The 20,181-nt window shown below is 35.9% G+C and overlaps 1 protein-coding gene and 1 long non-coding RNA gene across 2 annotated transcripts; both read left to right on the top strand.

The window, feature by feature from the left end:
- Positions 1-454: 454 nt before the first annotated feature.
- On the top strand, positions 455-19,932 carry nyx (nyctalopin). The gene is made up of 5 exons (XM_030124791.1): positions 455-1,934; positions 3,172-3,233; positions 7,994-8,280; positions 12,707-13,011; positions 17,134-19,932. The coding sequence occupies exons 2-5, from the start codon at positions 3,212-3,214 to the stop codon at positions 17,960-17,962; spliced, it is 1,443 nt and encodes a 480-aa protein (XP_029980651.1). The 5' UTR covers positions 455-1,934; positions 3,172-3,211; the 3' UTR covers positions 17,963-19,932.
- Positions 13,024-13,642, top strand: LOC115412347 (uncharacterized). Its single transcript, XR_003934336.1, has 2 exons — positions 13,024-13,188; positions 13,421-13,642. It is a non-coding gene; the product is annotated as an uncharacterized LOC115412347 (long non-coding RNA).
- Positions 19,933-20,181: the final 249 nt, after the last annotated feature.

The raw sequence follows: 20,181 nt of genomic DNA, 5'->3' as shown, positions 1-20,181 counted from the left end.
TAATGGGAATGGGTTTTACTCATAAGGAATGTTTATCTTTGGAGTTTTCACATCAACTTCAAAACAGTCTGCACTTTACAATACGTTCACTCAGATTTATAAATCTATTGTATAAATGTACTTAAACCCATATATATATATATGTAATCTATTATATACATAGAAAACATTAGCTAACCAGTACTTTTGTCATTGGTTTTCCAATTCATGTTAATGTAAGACTTAACACATTTAATCCCCGAGTCAGATGATTTGTAAATTGTAGACCAGTGGTGGTAATGTGGAGTATGTTGTGTACAGTAACAAATATGGTTGATAAGGACAAGTTAGTACCACAATCCACAGAATCACTATTGGATATGTTTGAACATCCAACAGAGATCTGCACTGAAAACCTCATTGAAGTAAAAAAAATATTCAAGTACTATCAATAAAATGCAAAAGTAAAGTATTCATGGTGCAGTAATGTGATCCATGTCACTGTTATGCTCTTTGTGTTCATATTACTGATGCACTAATGTGTATGTTGCACTTCACTGCTGCATATGTTTAAGTCTGAGCTCATCTGAACTACTTTATCCACTGTTGGTACTTTAATCTACAATAATGCGTCATATTCTATAAGATCATATGGTTGCGGCATTGCTTTCCAGTGACAACTACTTATCTCTGTATCATAAACTTTTCATGAGATCAGGCCTGTTTTCAGCTTTTATTTTATGACAATGCATTTTCCAGCAAATCCATCAGGACGTTTCTAGAATTCATTTTACTACAGAAGGAGAATTTTTGACATTTTAATCCTTTATGGCAAATGAGCACAGCTGTGTAAAATGGAGGAATTGTAGCCTTGGTTTTGAGTTCATCGCACTTTGTCTCTTAGATGACCTGATTTTAGAGCCTTGAAGTGCTCAAACCAAACAATAACACATAATAGACGCCTCTAAAAGTACTCTGTAGACAAGATTTTTCCGTGTTTTCTCAACATTGAACATTGTAAAAGACCGATCTCCTTTTTTGTCAAGATTTTCTGATAAAATGGGTACAATTATGAAGTGAATGCTGACCTGTATTTTATGCCTCCACAGATGGCGTGTACTTAGAAGCCTTTTAGACACAGACATGGGGGGGGAACAGTGGTTACATCTCTCATCCTGCGTGAAAGCCATGTTTACCTAGATTTTGGGAGGTCTGCATGTTACTCCCGAAAGGTCACATGGTCCCTAATGTGCTGTTTCGTAACAACCGAGCCAGTGACACCCATTAGAGCCTTGTTGTATAATTTCTGTGTCATTTTTTTCTTTCTTTTATAAAATAGGGTTTTTAGGGCATTTGGATGTGCTGAGTGCAGAACTGGTCCATACAGCTTCAAGACTCAAACTAATCTCATTCTGCAAATTGTATCGATCATCTCTCACATCAGATCACACCACTGATGGCCCACTCATCCCCTAATCCATTTCAACATCTGCATTTCTGACAACTTTTATATTTAACTTCATGCTTTGTGTGTGCATGTGTGTATTGCTCGGGGTGTAATCTGTGTGTTTCTAAGTTACTGCTCCGCCTCAGTCGTTGGGGCTGAGAGCTTCGCATTACTTCTGTAATCCCGCCAACCGCCCATCTCCATCCATCCATCCATCCATTCATCCATCCCTCGCTCCATCTCTCCATCCAGGGGATTTGACTGCCATTAAGAGATGGCTTTTCTGGGTGTGTGTTTATGTTGAACACACAGAAACACGGCAAAATCAGCAACGGCGGAGAGGGATTGAACGCACAAACACGGCCTCGTACGGGTCTTCTGGAGGAGTCAGTTATGTCGCTGGAGGTGCTCTGTGTGGACTGATATGGGATGAGCAGGATGGACCCATGCAATATGTCGAAAGTGGCTTTCAACACACATGGATGCAACTGTCTGGAAAGATCTGCAGGTATGTTTGTTTATTCGCACGTACAGTATGTAGGTGCTGGATTAAAGCTGGGGTAGGCATTCTTCCACTTCCAATTCCATAACAACCACTCAGCATATTGCAGAGAATGTCAGATCGCTGTGCTTGTATATTTTGCATGTTAATATCTCATTTAAACGTCATGAAAAGGTGACGTTTTACACTTTGCATTAAATTTCTGCTGACTCCAGCTTTATCACAACCTTCACATACACTATACCCATTTCTTTTTCCTCTTTTGCATATATCTATCAACCTCTACTTTGGTTAATTCCTTTCTAACTGTATATATATATGTGTGTGTGTGTGTGTGTGTGTGTGTGTGTGTGTAAAAGTCTAATTCAGTCTGGTCTGTGCTATAAATATCGATGCCCTGAGACAAAATGTCCAATATGTCTCCTACCGTCTTCCTCATATACTTCATAGAATGACCTGAAACTGTCTGAGCTCTTTACCTTGGGGGAATGTAATTTTTTTTGGAGAACAAAGTAGTCTTGGTCAGTGAAATTGTTCCTATATTTAGATGTTGCCTAATTAGTTCATCAGCTTTTATTGCACATAACTAGACATTTGTGAGATGTGGATGCTGTCTTTATTATTATTATTATTATTTTATTGTTGTAGCCATGTCTTAGCTGCTCTCTTGTCCATTCACATCTCAGTGAGACTATGACTTGGTTAAATAAAGACATTTGTATCATTTATAAGCAAAATGAAAATGACATCTTTGAAGTTAGATCAGTTGTAGATAACTCCAATAACTGGGTGTATCATGTTTTTATACGCAGCTCTGGAAAAAAACAATTTGACATGTAGAGACCTGGCTCTCATGGGAATCCCCTGGAATGTGATCAAGAGGAAAACTAATGTGCCACAAGTGGAATAAATTGTCAAAGACTGGATTAGAGCATGAAAAAATGCATGAAAACTGAATAAAAATTCCACCAAACAGTTATTTCTGAACTTTTCCAAAGTCAAACAAGCTATTCAAGGTATCACAGTTGTCATTTACTGCAAATAAATGTTCTAAATGTCTATATATTCACTTGGAATTTGGAAGAAATATGGTTGTAGATTTTAAAATGAGCCAAAATTGACTCAAAATGACACATATTTCTGTGGAGTAAAAGAGTCTCTTTATTTATTTATTTTTTTCCAGAGCTGTAATTCATAATAATGCTGTAGCTTATCACAAGTGCTCTTTTTTGTGCCATTTCAGCCCGTTAATCCTGGCATGTCCCACATGAGAGACAACAGTAATGACCGCCATCACTTTCACTGGTCAGTGTCAATCTCTTTGCTTTACTGTTCTCTTTTCCCTCTTCAGCTGTAAAAACTGCCTCACAGTTGGCCTACATAAGGAATTTCACTTCTCTGTCAGTCATCACTCAATCCCATAGTTAAGACTGGTTTCTTCTGCAAAATAAGAGCTTTTTCCAGTGAAACAACTGGAAAAAAACAGCAGCTTTGTCTTCATAGAAAACTTCAGACCGATCGATCGAAGTCTGGTTCAAACTGGAGTTGACATGAACTGTGAAATCCCAGGCAGCCCTAGACAATACCTATTGTTGTGGAGCTAATCTCTGTGTAAGCTGTCCTTTCTTAATCACATCATCGTTTCAGCAGCAGCTGGAAAAGAGGCAGTTTAGTCCTCAACCTGCCAGTCAACGTGACTCTGGCATCAAATTATTACTCCGCCGACGTCCTTACTGCAAACATTCAATCATTACAGTCTGGGAAACTGCACTAAATGCATATTGATTTACTTCATTCACTTATTTCAGTACGTTTTTGCTGAATTTTTGACTTTGAGGGTTTAAAATTCAACCTCTGCACCCTTTAACCCATAACGACCCAGTGTTACGTTTGTGGCAGTTCCTAAATTATTTTTTCTCTTTTTTTTTTTACTTTTCTTAAGTGATTTACCACCATTTATTCTAATATTATGTTCAGTATTTTTGCATTCTTAAATGAAAATCAGGTATTTTCCTAGATTTAATTTGCTGATTATCATTGATGTCCATAAAAGCTTATATTAAAGTGAAGAGTTATTTTATCAAAAACAGAGAAAATGTAAGAAAATGTAACTTTTTCAGTAAAATATATCAACTGAACAGAAAAAAAACCCATCTCCATCCACTGTCATTGATCCAACTCCATGGGTTTTACTGGTTGTAGAACAGGGGTGTCAAGCTAATTTTCTTCTGGGGGCCACATTCAGCCCAATTTAATCTGAAGTGGGTTGGACCAGTAAAATAATAGCATGATAGCCAATAAATAATGACAACTCCAAATTATTTTAGTGCAAAAAAAAACATTCAGTTATGCCAATATTTACATTTACAAACTATCCAAACAAAAAGGATGTGAATAACCTGAAAAAAAAAAGAAATTTGTTAAGAAATGTGATTACAATTTTATCAATATTCTGCCTCGACTTATCATTTCTACATATGCATTTTACAGATCAGATTTTACAAAGGCGCAAAACATTCAGTAACAGGCAGAGTATTGTTAAAATTGCACTTAATTTACTTCAGGCATTTTAGGGTATTCACATTTTATTAAAGGATAATTTGTTAATGTAAACATTTTCATAATTTTATTTTTTTTGCACTAAATCAAAGAGAAAAAATTGGTGTTGTCATTATTTAAAGGTTATTAGGATATTATTTTTGAGTTTGATGCCCTAACTTGCATTTTGCAAATTCATCCCATGGGCCGGATTGGACCCTTTGGCGGGCCGGTTTTGGCCCCCGGGCCGCATGTTTGATTGACACCTGTGTTGTAGAAGATGACAGTGTTTCCACGGTAACTACGGAGCCTCTGAATGTCCAAATGGGTCATATCTGATGACCATGAAAAGAAGACAAACTGTATTTTACACCAATTATTTACACGTACTGATAACATTAATGGATCAACAGTTATTTAACTTTGTATATCACTACATGATTTTGGTCACAAGTGGACGTTTGGGTCTTTATGGGTTAAAGAAAAAAAACATTAATTAGGGTAACTATTATTATTTTCTGCAATAAAATCAACATTTAATACTTCTGTATGTTCATGTACTTATGTGTAGCTTGTGTTGTAGTGTGTTTTGTGCTGTTTTCTGTTTGCATTACTGCTGACATCCATGACAACAGCTTCAATATACCAATGTCCATTTAGAGAACTTATGCCAGTTTTTCTGCAAAAATGCTTTCGTTTGCTCATGAGTTCATCAGTGTCTCTGTTCTGTTCATCTGCAACTGCAACAGCGTGTAACATAAGATAAAAATGTTAGTTTTAGCTTCCATTTTTTAATCAAAGTAAAAACAAAAAATAAAAAATAATAAGTGAGTTGAACACCTTTCAAAACACTGCATGCATGTTAAATTCAGGGTGTTCTCCATGTTTCTTAATTGTGTTTTTAAATGTCTACAAAAGGTACATTATTTTAGGCCAAGTTTGTTAAAGACTCAAGTCACAGGTGGTGTTTTGTGAATCCTCTCATAACAAAACTTTTAAAATAGAACAATAATGTAGTTTTTATGCGCAAAAATGCAAAAAAAAAACAAAAACAAAAAAAAACAAACATAGTAAATCAAGAACAAGAAGCTTAAAAATAAAATTTGCAGATGCCCACTGAGGACCAACTACAGCTGTGGACGTTATGTAGCTTCAAACACTGGATTTACATTAATTTGACAGAGGGGGTATCTTAAAATTTCTCACTGGAGCTTTCCTCATAATTTCTCAAAAATACTCATTAATTGCTTGATTGAGTGGCAAAGAAAGATTAAAAAAAAAAAAAAAAAAAAAAAGGATAATGATAATGAAATCAATGAAAGTCAAGGCAATAAAACCATACAACCATTAAATATAATTATGGAAATTATCATATTAAACAACTGATGCAGTGAAATTAAAGTTTAATTGTATACAAATGACTCAGTCTTAGCCCATAAAGACCCAAACAGCCACCGACGACCAAAACCATCTACTGATCTAAAATGTTTAATAACGTCTGATCCACTAATCCTATCAATACATGTAAATAATTGGTGTAAAATGCAGTTTGCCATCTTTTATGGTCATCAGATATGACCCATTTGGATGTTCAGAGGCTTCGTAGTTATTGTGGAAACACCGTCATCTTCTACAACATTGATTCACTAGTAAAACCCACACAGTTTGATAAATAACAGTGGATGAAGACACTGGATTTTAGTCATTTTATATGATTTTTGTTGTTGTTTTTTTCTTTTTTTAAATATTAGCAGAACCAATAGGGTCTTTTAGTCTTTTAGTCTGCATTGGTATTTATTGATTATTTATTGTTGATTATTTAAATGCATTTATTCGTAGTTGCTTTCAATAGTCCTGTATTTGTGCACTGATTTATTTATGTTTGTTAATTCAATTCAATTCAATTCAACTTTATTTGTATATCCCAATATCACAACAAGGTTATCTCAAAGGGCTTTACAGAGTCAGTTAGAGTAAACAACAGTCAAATGAACAGCAAGAAAATGAGTAGTGTCCAGGGCATCCCCCGTCCTTAGACCCTCCTTCTCGGCAAGGAAAAACTCAAAACCCAGTGGGAAAAGGGAGAAACCTCGGGGAGAACCACAGTGAAGGAGAGATCCACTCCCATGGACGGACAGGCTATAGATGCACCAGGACTTTACATTGCATTGTTACATTGCACTTTGGATGTGGGCTGATGTCTGTGGTAAGCTGCATATGAATTGCCCATATGGGATAAATAAAATTGTCTGAATCTGAATCTGAAGTTTATGTTCAGTTAGTGATACATGTTGCTGAAAAAGTCAATTTTTCTTCAGTTTTCTCTGTTTTTGATTTAATCACCCTCAAGTTTAATTTGAGCTTTTATGAACATCTACATGGTCAGTAAATTAAATATAGAAAAATACCTGATGTTCACTGAAAAAACACAACATACAGAGGATTATGGCATAATAAATTGTGATAAATCACTTCAGAGTTAAATATAGAGAAAAAAAAATTGAACTGCCACAAAAGCAACACTGGGTCTTTATGGGTTAAGGCAGGGGTTTCAAACATGTGTCCCAGGGGCCAAATCCGGCCCCTGGGATGAATTAGTGAAATACAAAATTTACACTGAAGATGTTAACAATCAAGGATGTCAAAATAAATTTAGTTCAATTCCATCTAAAGTGGTCAGACCAGTAAAATACTATTATAATAAAGTATAAATAATGAAAACCACATATTTTTCTCTTTGTTTTAGTGTAAAAAAAGTAAAACTACACAAAAATGTTAACATTTACAAACTAGCCTTTTATAAAAAATGTGAAAAACTTGAACAAATATGAACAATCTGAAATGTCTGAAGAGAATTAAGAGTAATTTTACCAATATTCTGTCTATTATTTCATATTTTGTGCATTTGTAGATCCACTGTGATCTGTATGTTGTAATGAACATGTAAAAATGAGAAGCTGAGGCCAAATAATGGCATAAATTGTTAAAATTGCCCTTTTTTTTTCGTAATAAATTTCATTTTGGTCATGGTTCATGTTTTTCCATATTTTTTTAAAAGATAGTTTGTAGATATAGAAATTTTGATAATATAATCTTACTTTTTTCACTCTAAAACATAGAAATTAGACATACAGATTTTGGAATTGATACTATTTATGTATTATTATGTTATTATTTTAATGGTCCGGCCCACTGCAGGTCATATTGGGCTTCATGTGGTCCCTGAACTAACATGAGTTTGACACCCCTGAGTTAAGGGTTTTCTTCATCCTGCTCCAACTAAAACTAACATGAAAAATTAAATAACAGCTAAAATTAGCCAATTCCTATAAACAGTATAAAACTACTGAAACACAAATTTAACAAAAACATGATAATAACTCTACTACTACCACTACAACTAATACTAACAATACTACTAATACTCATATTGATAACCTGGCAGACTTAAACGGTGAACTCCTGACTATTTCAGACGTGTCTTCTGGACTCAGTGGTTCTGATGCGTCCCTCTGCGTCTCTTCCAGTCTCTGTCCTGTGTCTGCTGCCCCAGGCGGTGCTGTCCCGCTGGGCCTGTGTCCGGGCCTGTCCCGCCTCCTGCTCCTGCACCCAGGAGAGGAGCTGCAGCGTGCTGTGCGACCGCTCCAGCATGGCTGAGCTGCCCAAAGAGTTCCCCTGCGAGGCCTCCGCCATCAACCTGGACAAGAACAGACTCAAGTTCCTGTCAGAACGGGCCTTCGGGACCCTGCCGTCCCTCAAGTCTCTGTCCCTGGACCACAACAACATCTCCTTCATCACCCCCGGAGCGTTCAAGGTCTGGCCCGGTCCGGCTCCATGCACCTCCTCTGTCACTCATTTGTTTTTGTTTTTTTTTGTAACTTATATTTTATTACAGGGTGGGGAAGCAAAACTTACAATGAACATTTAGTTGTTTTTTCTCAGCAGGCACTACGTCAACTGTTTTGAAACCAAACATATACTGATGTCATAATCATACCTAACACTATTATCCATACCTTTTCAGAAACTTTTGCCCATATGAGTAATCAGGAAAGCAAACGTCAAAGAGTGTGTGATTTGCTGAATGCACTCGTCACACCAAAGGAGATTTCAAAAATAGTTGGAGTGTCCATAAAGACTGTTTATAATGGAAAGAAGAGAATGACTATGAGCAAAACTATTAGGAGAAAGTCTGGAAGATACTGTTAAAGAAGAATGGGAGAAGTTGTCACCCGAATATTTGAGGAACACTTGCGCAAGTTTCAGGAAGTGTGTGAAGGCAGTTATTGAGAAAGAAGGAGGACACATAGAATAAAAACATTTTCTATTATGTACATTTTCTTGTGGCAAATAAATTCCCATGACTTTCAATAAACTAATTGGTCATACACTGTCTTTCAATCCCTGCCTAAAAATATTGTAAATTTTGCTTCTCCACCCTGTAATTAAAAAAAAACATCAAAATGAAAACACAACAACCTGAACATGTCTGGGTAGCACAGTCTTACCAATTATTTTGCTTATATAATGTCCATTTTTTCCACTTTTTGCTCATTTGTGGTTCTTGTAGTCTCAATCTGTGTGGTAGTTTTTCCGTTAGAAATATGTCCTCAATTGTAGTTATCCATTGATCCTTTCATCTTCCCCCATTTCCTTGTTATACATTTTTTTGCAGCTATCAACATCACCTTTACCAAATACTTATCGCATTCATATATAGTGCCATCGCTAAAGTTGCACAAATAAAGAATTTCAGGTTTCTTTGGAATTGTGTACCCTAATACTTGACATAGGATATTGTAGATCATTTCCCAATATTCTGAAAGTTTTGAACATTTCCAAAAAACATGAGAATGGTCAACATCCATCTCCCCGCATGATTGCACAGAACACTGGGGATGTCTGAAGGATGCAGTTCATATATTTAAGGTCTTTCATTCCAGTTTACTTTTGTGTGTGCGGAGGTGCTTCTATTTTCATTTTGAGGAATAAATTATTTACATTTTTATGTAGTTTTCAGGTTTTCTTCCATTTATTTTGAATTGTAGATTTAGAAAACCTGAAAAAGATATAATAAAAGATAGTAAATGATACATAAGTTACATAAATGTTATATGAATGTATGATTTCTAAAAATAGATCCCATTCCATTCCTGAATACCATGAACCATTAACGCTGGGGAAATACCTGCTAATCTGAAAAGCTGATGTTATGTGCAATTCTATTAGTTTGTATTACATTGTTTATAGTAGTTTTTATTTAGTTTTAATATATGATAACCCTGAATCCTAGTGTCTAGTTTACATTACATAACATATTCACATTTATATCCAGAACAAACATCACCCTTTTCCTCTAGTGTCCACTTCTGGAATTTATTTACTGATTTAGATCTCTGCTGGTTTTAACGCAAACAACTACATCTGACATAAATAATATAGTAATAAAATAAATTAATAAAGTAATTTTAAAAAGTAATAAAATAGTAATGTTTTATCCTTTTTAATCAGAATGAATAAGTTGCTCTGGTGGAGGGTTTAAAAACTTTCTTAGTAATTTATATAAAAATAATATTTTGTGATGAATAATTCCAAAGTTGCAAAAATAAAACTCTAGGTTCTTCTTATTAACAAAAGCTAAGACTGAAACTAAAACTAACAGTGAAAAAAAATAATTTTGACAGCCATAAATAAATAAATGGATAAATAAATAAATACGTAAATAAATAAGAAGAGCTTTCTGAACTGAAGAGAAAGTACAGTGAACAGTGTAACACAATCTAAAATTCCATCAGTTTTAATTTGATTTTATTTCTAATTTCTGCTGTTAGCGCCTAGTTTTGAGCCATGTTTTGAGTTCATCGTGAACAAGAATAAAATGTCTTTGCAGAAAACTGGATCTTTAATAAACAATGATTGATGTTTTCTTTACTTTTTTGCAGGTGTACATCATGTCTTTCCCCAAGACTGATTAAAAATAAAATCTAAATAGAAAATTTGATCTAATAACAACATAATGTGAATAATTAGAAACCACTATGGTAAAATATTATGTCTTTGTGATGCTGAAGTATGAAATTTTTTTTGTTTTTTGTTTTGTTTAGCTGAAGGTAGTGTTATTTGGGACTGGGGTATCAGACTCATTTTAGTTCAGGAGCCACATTCAGCCCAATATGATCTCAAGTGGGCCTGAAAAGTTAAACCATAGGCATAATAACCTATAAATAATAACTCAAAAATATTTCCTCTTTGTTTTAGTGTGAAAAAAGTAAAATCACATATGAAAATGTGGATAACCTGAACAACTGTGTACAATTTGAAATTTCTTTTAATAACATTACATCTTAGTTTATTATTAACACAAATTATAGCTCATAGTGGATGTACAAATGCACGAAACAATTGGTAACATATAATGTAATATAATATGGTTAAAATTTCACTTTTTTTATTTTTCGCAATTTCAGGTTGTTCATATTTGTTCAGGTTAATTACATTTTATTGTGAACAGAGTTTTATTTTCATAATGTCATTTTTTACTTTTTTCACATTAAACCAAGGAGAATATTTGGAGTTGTCATTATTTATAGGTTATTATTTTACTTGAGATCGCATTAGGTCCCTGAACTAAAACAACATAAAACAGCCTTAACATTTAACCCTTTCATGCACACTGGCTACTACAGTAGACATCTATTCCACAGCTGTTCTCTTGTGTATTCATGGATTTTGTTGTTTTAGTTCCAAATCAGCCAACACAGTGGACACCTATGCATCATCCCATGCATTGCAATTCACACCATTACTGTAACTTTGCTGTTCTTGATAAACCTGATCTGCACTAACATGTTTGAGTGTAAATCAATTGCTTGTTATTGTTAATAGACTGTAAATAACCATTTTTCTTAAACAAAAAGTTTTTTTTTTTGCACATTATCTTTATAAAGTGAGTAATAACTAATATTACAGTATGTTAATATGTGACAAAACACCAGATTAGCAGCATTTACAAAAATTATTTTGTAGTTTTCACTCAGTACAGGGTGTCCCATAAGTCTCCATACATAGGAAAAAATAAACGTTTCTTGACATAAACCATTTTTATTTATATAATATGCTCTATATGACTGCCATTTTGTCAGGAACACATTTCAATGCGTGTCTGCTGAAGAACTATAAAGAAGAAATATAAAGAAATACATGTTAGAACCATATATGTATGGAATGTATTATGTCTCCTATGTATGGAGACTTATGGGACACCCTGTATATCAGTAAATACACGTTTCTTTGCTTAAAAAATTAAATGCATGATGTCAAGCTGAGTGGATATTTTTGCAACTCCATGAAAAATAGGTACATAAAAATTTTTTCAATCGCATTGCTTTTTTCATGCCTAAAGAAAAATAAAAACACTCAATATCTTGATTAGGGTCAAAACGCGGTATTCAAAATCTCTCTGACGGGACATTTTAGAGACAATTTGACCCACATTTTTACTTTTACATTCATTTTTGCTTTAGTTGGACCATAAGGGATTATCCAAAACAAGGAGCTACAGGGGTTGGACAAAATAATGGAAACACCTTAAAAAAATCAACAAAATATAATTTAATATGGTGTAGGTCCGCCTTTTGCGGCAATTACAGCCTCAATTCTCCGAGGTATTGATTCATACAACTTGTGAATTGTTTCCAAAGGAATTTTAAGCCATTCTTCAGTTAGAATACCCTCCAACTCTTTTAGAGACGACGGCGGTGGAAATTGACGTCTTACTTGAATCTCTAAAACTGACCATAAATGCTCAATAATGTTGAGGTCTGGGGACTGTGCCGGCCATACGAGATGCTCAACTTCATTAGAATGTTCCTCATGCCATTCTTTAACAATTCTAGCTGTATGGATTGGGGCATTATCATCTTGAGGTGAAGGTGTTTCCATTATTTTGTCCAACCCCTTGTACTTTATATTGAAATAAATGTTGGAATGGCAATCGATTAAAGTTCGCTCTCTGACTGGATACTACTGTGTTTTGACCCTTTAAGGTTCTCATAGTTCATGCATGAAAGGGTTAATGTCTTCAGTGTCAGTTTTGCACTTTATAAATTCATTCCACAGGCCACATTCGGCCCACGAGCCACATGTTTGACACCCTTGATCTGGTACATCAAACAGGTCTGTGTGTGAACCCCATCAGGCCTCTTCTCCTCTTTCAGTATTCATGTCCTCTCTGTCTGCAGGGCCTCTCAAACCTAGTGGAGCTGAAAATGGCCCATAACGAGTACATCAGCTACCTTCACACGCGGACCTTCACGGGCCTGAAAAAGCTGGTTCGCCTCGATTTATCGGACTGTAACCTGTTCAGCATCCCTGACCGTATCTTCATCGAGCAGATTGCACTCAAGGAGCTGCTCTGCTTCCAAAACAACTTCCGAAGGATCCCTGGAGCCATCAGAGGCATGGAGAACCTGACGCACATCTACCTGGAGAGGAACAAGATCGAGGCGGTGGCTTACAACTCCCTACTGGGTCTGGGCAGCCTCAAGTGAGTCACAGACTGTAACTGGTGCTAAATCAGTACTGATGGTCTGTGTAACAATAAAAATGTAGAAGAAGTTTAGTGTTGTAACTGAAAATCACATTTAGAAAAATTTGGATTCTACAGCTTTAATATAAACAAAGAAACTAGAAGTGATACATATTTAATAAACATTAAAAAAAAGTAACTAGAAGCACTCGGAGAGCGCAGACCTCCGCCAAGGCTGATCAGTGGGCCCCCCCCGTGGGCCCCCCGATCACCACCAAAATTTAATCATTTCTTCCTTAGCCCATTTCCAACAAACCCTGAAAATTTCATCCAAATCTGTCCATAACTTTTTGAGTTATGTTGCACACTAACGGACAGACAAACAAACAAACAAACCCTGGCAAAAAACATAACCTCCTTGGCGGAGGTAAAAATCCAGATAAATCAGGTTTAATTTATGGCTGATAAAGATAGAAACCTGGTTCATATATGTGAAATATAAATTAAGCCTTTATACTGTCCTCTATAGCAAATAGTTGGCACAGTAATAGAGAAAAAAAAACAGTTTTTCATTGTAAACAGAATGAATACAGCATATTTTACAGAAAAAATCTTTATTGGTGGGCCCTACAGAATGTCAAAAGCAAAAAAAAAAAAAAAGTGATGATGTACATGTGAAAAAAATAATCAGGCGTTCCTTAAGGAAAAGGATAGATTGAATGAAATGCAAAAAGACTGTAGCAAATAACACTGGGTTACAAAAAAATGTTTTTTGCAAGTTGTCTAGGATTTTTCAACTGAATTAGGACCATTTTGCACCACTAAATCCAAAAATGACATCTGTTTTTCTCAATCAGGTCAGGTTTTTTTGCTAATTTGATTTTGAAAAATTTGGTCTCCTCACAAAATTGATTACATTTTTGTGACTTTATCAGTTGAATTTTTATATAGTTCTCACCCAAAATAGGTTTTAAGAGAAAAAAAAATCATTTTCTAACAGGATTCCTGTTAGGTACAATGGTGTATTCACCGCAGATGTAGCAGAATACGTCAGACTTATTTTTGCAAGATCTTCTAGTCGAAGCCATTTCATTCACCTGTAATATTAAAAAAAACATTAATCATAAATTGGCAAAAGTAAAATCTTCAGAACTCGTTTATTGCAAGAAATATGAAAGAATTTTGTATCATATGATGTGAAAATGTGCATAAATGTAAGCAAAAATGTTAAAAAAAAAAACAATATGTAGCATAGTTCAGAAAGTTGACCTGATTGAGCAAAATTAATGTGATTTTTGGATTCAGCACACCAAAATGATCCTAAATCAGCTCAAAAAACTTAAACAATAAATTTGTTGTTGACCAGTGTTATCAATAAATCTCCTCAAAAACAAAAACAAAGCAGAAAATGACATTTAAAACTAGAAGCACTCGGAGAGCGCAGACCTCCGCCAAGGCTGATCAGTGGCCCCCCCTGTGGGCCCCCCCCCCATGCCAAGGAGGTTATGTTTTTGCCAGGGTTTGTTTGTTTGTTTGTCTGTCTGTCTGTTTGTCTGTCCGTTAGTGTGCAACATAACTCAAAAAGTTATGGACAGATTTGGATGAAATTTTCAGGGTTTGTTGGAAATGGGCCCCCCCGTGGGCCCCCCCCCACCCCCGATCACCACCAAAATTTAATCATTTCTTCCTTATCCCATTTCCAACAAACCCTGAAAATTTCATCCAAATCTGTTTTCACCGTATACTTCAACATCATATGACCGTTCATCACATTCAGGCTGCAACACAATCAAGAAAAAGTTGAGGCAATAGTACTTTAGTGGTAATAATGAGTTAAAATAATAGAATAAACATAATAAAACTGTGATATGAAATAGGTCATGTGGACCGGTCTGATTGATTGATTGATTGATTGATTGATTGATTGATTGATTGATTGATTGGTTGATGTATTTATTTCGAACATGAATGTCAAACAGAAGAAAATAAATAAACAAAACACTTAAACATAAGACATATAATACATATTCGAAAAGGAGTGAGAAGAAGTACAACTTATAAACTCCCACCCCTTCTCCTTATATAATTAATAACAACAATAACCTTCCTAGTCTAAGCATATCTATACTATATACTATAATATGACTGGTACTTACTAGTAAATAATTAGGTTTCTGGTTTTATATTATTATGAACAAATATAATATGATTTACATAAACACATAATACAATAACACATATATGTAAATACATATTCATACACAGATCTATACACACATATACACCTACATATATACACACACACATACACACCTATACATACATTTACACACACTTACCACATACTTGTACATCATTAGAACACCCAGTGACCGGTCATAGTACAAGAAGCATGAATGAAAAGTCCAGTCCTTCATGAGCAAAACCAGACTGAGAATCATCAGTTTGTTAGTGTGTGAGAGAATTATTGAAATGTTTTTAATCATCGTACCTTAAATAAAGATCAGGAGGGATATTCCTGTCTATATTTCAGCCTCGTGTTGCGGGACAGATTTAGAAGGTTCAAGGAATGCGGATGTTTTTCAGTGCGTAAAGGGCAAGGATTCAAGCTTAAGCTGAATTTGATCTCTGATCTGTGATACCATAGACTTGTCATTCATCTATAGCTACTGGATCCACATGGATTACTGTGGTAGGATTATGTCATCAGGAACCACCTTAGCCTGGGAGAATATGGTGATAATGGCAAAAAATAACTTTAAATATTAATATTAGTATTTTCCTAAACCCACTTTTATTATATTTATTTGTGTATTTGGACCCTAATAGTTCAAAAAGTTTGAATTTGAACCCTCCAGGTGCTGCAAAGCTATCTTTATATTCCAGGGGTGTCCAGTCCTGGTCCTTGAGAGCCACTCTCCTGCATGTTTTAGATGTATCCCTCTTCCAACACACCTGATTCAAATGATAAGCCTATCACCAAGCTCTGCAGAAGCCTGATAATGACCGTCAGGTGTGATGGAAGAGGGAAACATCTAAAACATGCAGGATAGTGGCTCTCGAGGACCAGGATTGGACACCCCACCCATTCCGGCAAAAATTGAGTGGATTTCTACAACTCATTACAATTCCGTTTTTTAAATTTGTTACGTTTTATAACTAGTTCCGTCTCAACATTTGCACATATAAGGCCAAGATGAACATTTCTCTGAGTACGCCATAATTGTTTGTCAGCAGCAGCGGTTGTAGTCCGTACTGAAAATATGTCCAAATTTTGAGTCGATTACCTAAAATGTTCATTTGTTGGTTGTATTAACGAACACAAGTGGCTGAACGGGACGGTCAACAACCTGGAGGGGGTGGGGCAGGATGTGGCTCATTTGCATTTAAAGGGCCAGCGCTAAAAAGGACCTTTCTGGTGTCATTAGTCAGAAATATTGTTGAAGATGGACCTGTGGAGTTGAATTAATGAAGAATTCAGACCCAAGTATAGCATTTACAGTTTATGTAGACCACAGGGAAATGTTTTTAAAATGCATAATTCCATTCAAAAAAGTGAAGTATCACTCCTTTAACCCTTTCATGCATAGGTCACTCCAGTGGACAGTTCTTCTCCAGCTGTTCTCTTGTATATTCATGGGTTTTGTTGTTTTAGTTCCATATCTGCCAACACAGTGGACACTTACGCACCATCCCATACACTGACATTCAGACCACATTCAGACCAAGAACTTTGCCGTTCTTGATAAACCTGATCTGCACTAACATGTTTAAGTGTAAATCAATTGCTATTTGTTAGACAAGAAGGTTTTTTTTTGCATATTATCTCCATGAAGTGAGTAATTACTAGCATTAGAACATGTTAAAATGTGAGAAGACATCAGATTAGCAGCATTAAAAATGTTTTTATTTCATTGTTTTCGTATCACTTTCTGATATTGGGTTTTAAACATGTTTCTTTACTTCAGAAATTAAGTACATGGATATTTTTGTAACTCCATAGGAAAAAAAAAAAACTCGATCGCATTGTTTTTTTTCATGCCTAAGGAGGAATAAAAACACTGAAGAAAAAAATCTTGACTAAGGTTCTCACAATTCATGCATGACAGGGTTAATATATGTTTTTCTGTCTCATCTGAGGTACCTGAACCTGCAAGAGAACCGCATCAACGTGATCCATGACCAGGCCTTCCAGGACCTCGTGCGGCTGGAGAACTTCTACCTCAATGACAACCTCCTGTCCGAGCTGCCGAGACTGGCTTTCAAAGGCCTGACCCGCCTCAAGATGCTGAACCTGGGAGGAAATCAGCTGACCAACGTATCCAGGACCTGGTTCAGCGACCTGGTTGAGCTGGAGATCCTGTACCTGGACCGGAACCAGCTGGTGAATATTGAGGAGGGTGCGTTTGAGAACCTGACCAGCCTGATCACGCTTCATCTGAACAGTAACAACCTCACCACGCTTCCGTTCCCGGTTTTCCAGCCCATTTACTTCCTGGGCCGCCTGTTCCTCTTCAAGAACCCCTGGGAGTGTGACTGCGGTCTGGAGTGGCTGAAGGACTGGATGGAGAGCTACAAGCTGGTGCGGGACGTCCCCTGTGCCTCGCCTTCTTCCGTGGCGGGGCTGGATCTGAGCGAGGTGGTCTTCGCCAAGGTCAATGGCACATGCATAGACCCCGCGGAGCTGAACCTGACCACCGCTTCCTCGGATATCGCCTCCACCACGGAGAACCGCTTCAACAGCCTCATTTCTAAACTGCTCCAACAAGAGCTTCGAGAGGAGATAGGGAACGGGACCGAGAGCCTCCGCAACGGGACCCTGCTGGACTCTGAGGAAGTAGAGCTGTCAGGGGTCAGAGGTCAAAGAGCTCTGGCAGACCAGTCGTTCTTCTGCTTCCTCGTGCTGTGGCTCATTATTGGTTTAGTTCTCCTGTCAGATATGAATGTCTACGACGTGTCTTGCACATGAAACTGCGGAACCAGCGAGTAGGTTTTTAAAATGCCGATGAGATGTTTTTTTTTTTTCCAGAGGAGCGCCAAGGATGACCTATGTGGTTTCTGGTGTGAGTCTGCTCTGCCAAATACAGGATTTGGGATATTTTTCTATTGAAATACCAGTACGTCAAACTGATTGTTTCAGTAATCTGTAAAGAACAGCAACAGTGACAATGACATGGCCGTTTTTATTTTCACTTGAGCTGCTTCTGTGACGTAAACTCAATCTGTGTATTCATCAGTGTCAAGGACTAACTAGTCACATGGAAGAGCACCGCTTTATTAAACAAGAAACTGACTGATTCAGAAACATTTTTATTAAAACTGTTAGTGATTCAGTGATTGATGATAATCCAGTGATGATGTTTTCTGACATACAAGGCTTATATTTACAACTGAACAGAGAACATTTTGGATAAAAATGTCTTTCACAGATGGAAATTCTATATTTTTTTCATTCAAATCAACATCGAAGATTACTGTATTAAATTTACATTTTTAGGACTTTTCATATTTATTAACCAATTTAAAAAATCTCAGAAAACTAATCAAAAAGCCAAATAATATAATACTTATACAGTATATTGCATCTTTTAACATGTTAATTAGTATCTGTAACCTGATATATTGCAAAATCAACTTTAAGAATCACAAAGACATACACTATATGGACAAAAGTATTGGGACATATTGAATACAGGAGGCTGAACAAATGTCATGATATAAATTCATACTGTAATAAATATTGTTGCAATACATGTTTTTAGGGTTAACTATGTTTACATGGTAGTCTGCACAAAATGCATCAGAGTTTGGTTTTAATTAATTTTAATGTTGAAATATTGTATCATTATAAAAGTCTGTAATGTCTAACCTCGAGGCTTCTGTCACATTCTGTCTGTAAATAATCATTTGAAAGCACATGTCACCGTCTGGTTTCCTCAGTTCTCACTCAACAAGAAAAATCATCTTTTAAACTATTATACTTGAAATACTGATTTGATATTTATTGTAATAATTATATATTTTATCATGATAATATTCCCATTCAGTGGGAATAGGGCATCCTGCTAACTGTAGATTTAATGTGTCCTGGTATTTTTGTCCATTTGCTGTATCTCTTCTCCTGGTTCATGAAGCTATATATCATTTGCAAATTTCATTTCTACAGTTTATGAGGCTGGTGTCGATTTTAAAGCTGTGGATTAGCGTGGCAATGTGATGAAAATGTATATGTAAAGTTCTACCTTTTGTTGCATAATGCTCAATTTTAATTAATATTATGTAATACTCATAGCATTACATAGTCTGTTGCCAGTGTTGTGAATTGTCATTCACATCTATGTGTAAAGTTAAAGGGGATAAGAGCAGTTGCTCCTGTAGTTATCTCCTAAGCAGATGTCCTCGCTGCTCATTTTTATTCAACAACTCTAAATGTAGGTTCTGCAGCTTTTCCATAAATGCATTAATCTTCTTATTGCATGCAGCTCAGTGCCGCCCTTGTGGGTGTGTGGGACGATGTAATGGAGGGATTGTCACTGCCTCGGCCTCCTATGGATGGAGTGTTTTCTGTTCTGGACATGATCTCTGTCCGTACAGGCGGCTGCTGTAGGTGTGACCGCCATATGTCCAGTCGTGGATTGAGGAGGCAATAGTGGGGATAAAAAAAAGCTTTCAGGTACAAATGCTTACACATCTGAGCTGTTTTTAATTTACAGTATATTCCATGTACTGGTTCATATATATATATATATAGATATACAATGGCGTCTTTTGTGTCAAATAATTTCCCTGTTCCAACACAACCACTGCTTTTTACTCTGAATGTACGTAGTTTGATGAACAGCCAGTGATCCAGTTCAGTGGAGTGTTATTAGACATGAAGCTCTGTCACATTATATTTTTTCTAAATAAAAATGTATGAACTTTGTCATTTTAAACTTATTTACAGCAGTGGAATGTACTTAATTTGAAATTCTCCTTTTTGGGTATTTTCTATTTTATGCAATTTCATAAAACAACTTCACTCATTAACTGTAAGTTATTTCAGAGCAAAACTTACAACAAGCTGTAAAACACATTAATACTTGGGTATTAATATGAATATCATGCTGATGAGTTGATTGTACAATTTTGTGGTGAACCTAATTCATCTAACCCAGTGGTCAGCGAACTTCACAATCTGAAAAGACA

Source organism: Sphaeramia orbicularis, chromosome 21, assembly GCF_902148855.1.
Source record: "Sphaeramia orbicularis chromosome 21, fSphaOr1.1, whole genome shotgun sequence".
NCBI lineage: Eukaryota > Metazoa > Chordata > Actinopteri > Kurtiformes > Apogonidae > Sphaeramia > Sphaeramia orbicularis.
The sequence above is the reverse complement of the archived record's forward strand: the minus strand, read 5'-3'. Positions and strand labels throughout refer to the sequence as shown.

Coding starts and splice junctions, on each gene's coding strand:
- nyx (XM_030124791.1), top strand. CDS start 3,212: ATGACCGCCATCACTTTCACTG. Junction 3,234..7,993: donor GACCGCCATCACTTTCACTG/GTCAGTGTCAAT, acceptor CGTCTCTTCCAG/TCTCTGTCCTGTGTCTGCTG. Junction 13,012..17,133: donor CTGGGTCTGGGCAGCCTCAA/GTGAGTCACAGA, acceptor GTCTCATCTGAG/GTACCTGAACCTGCAAGAGA.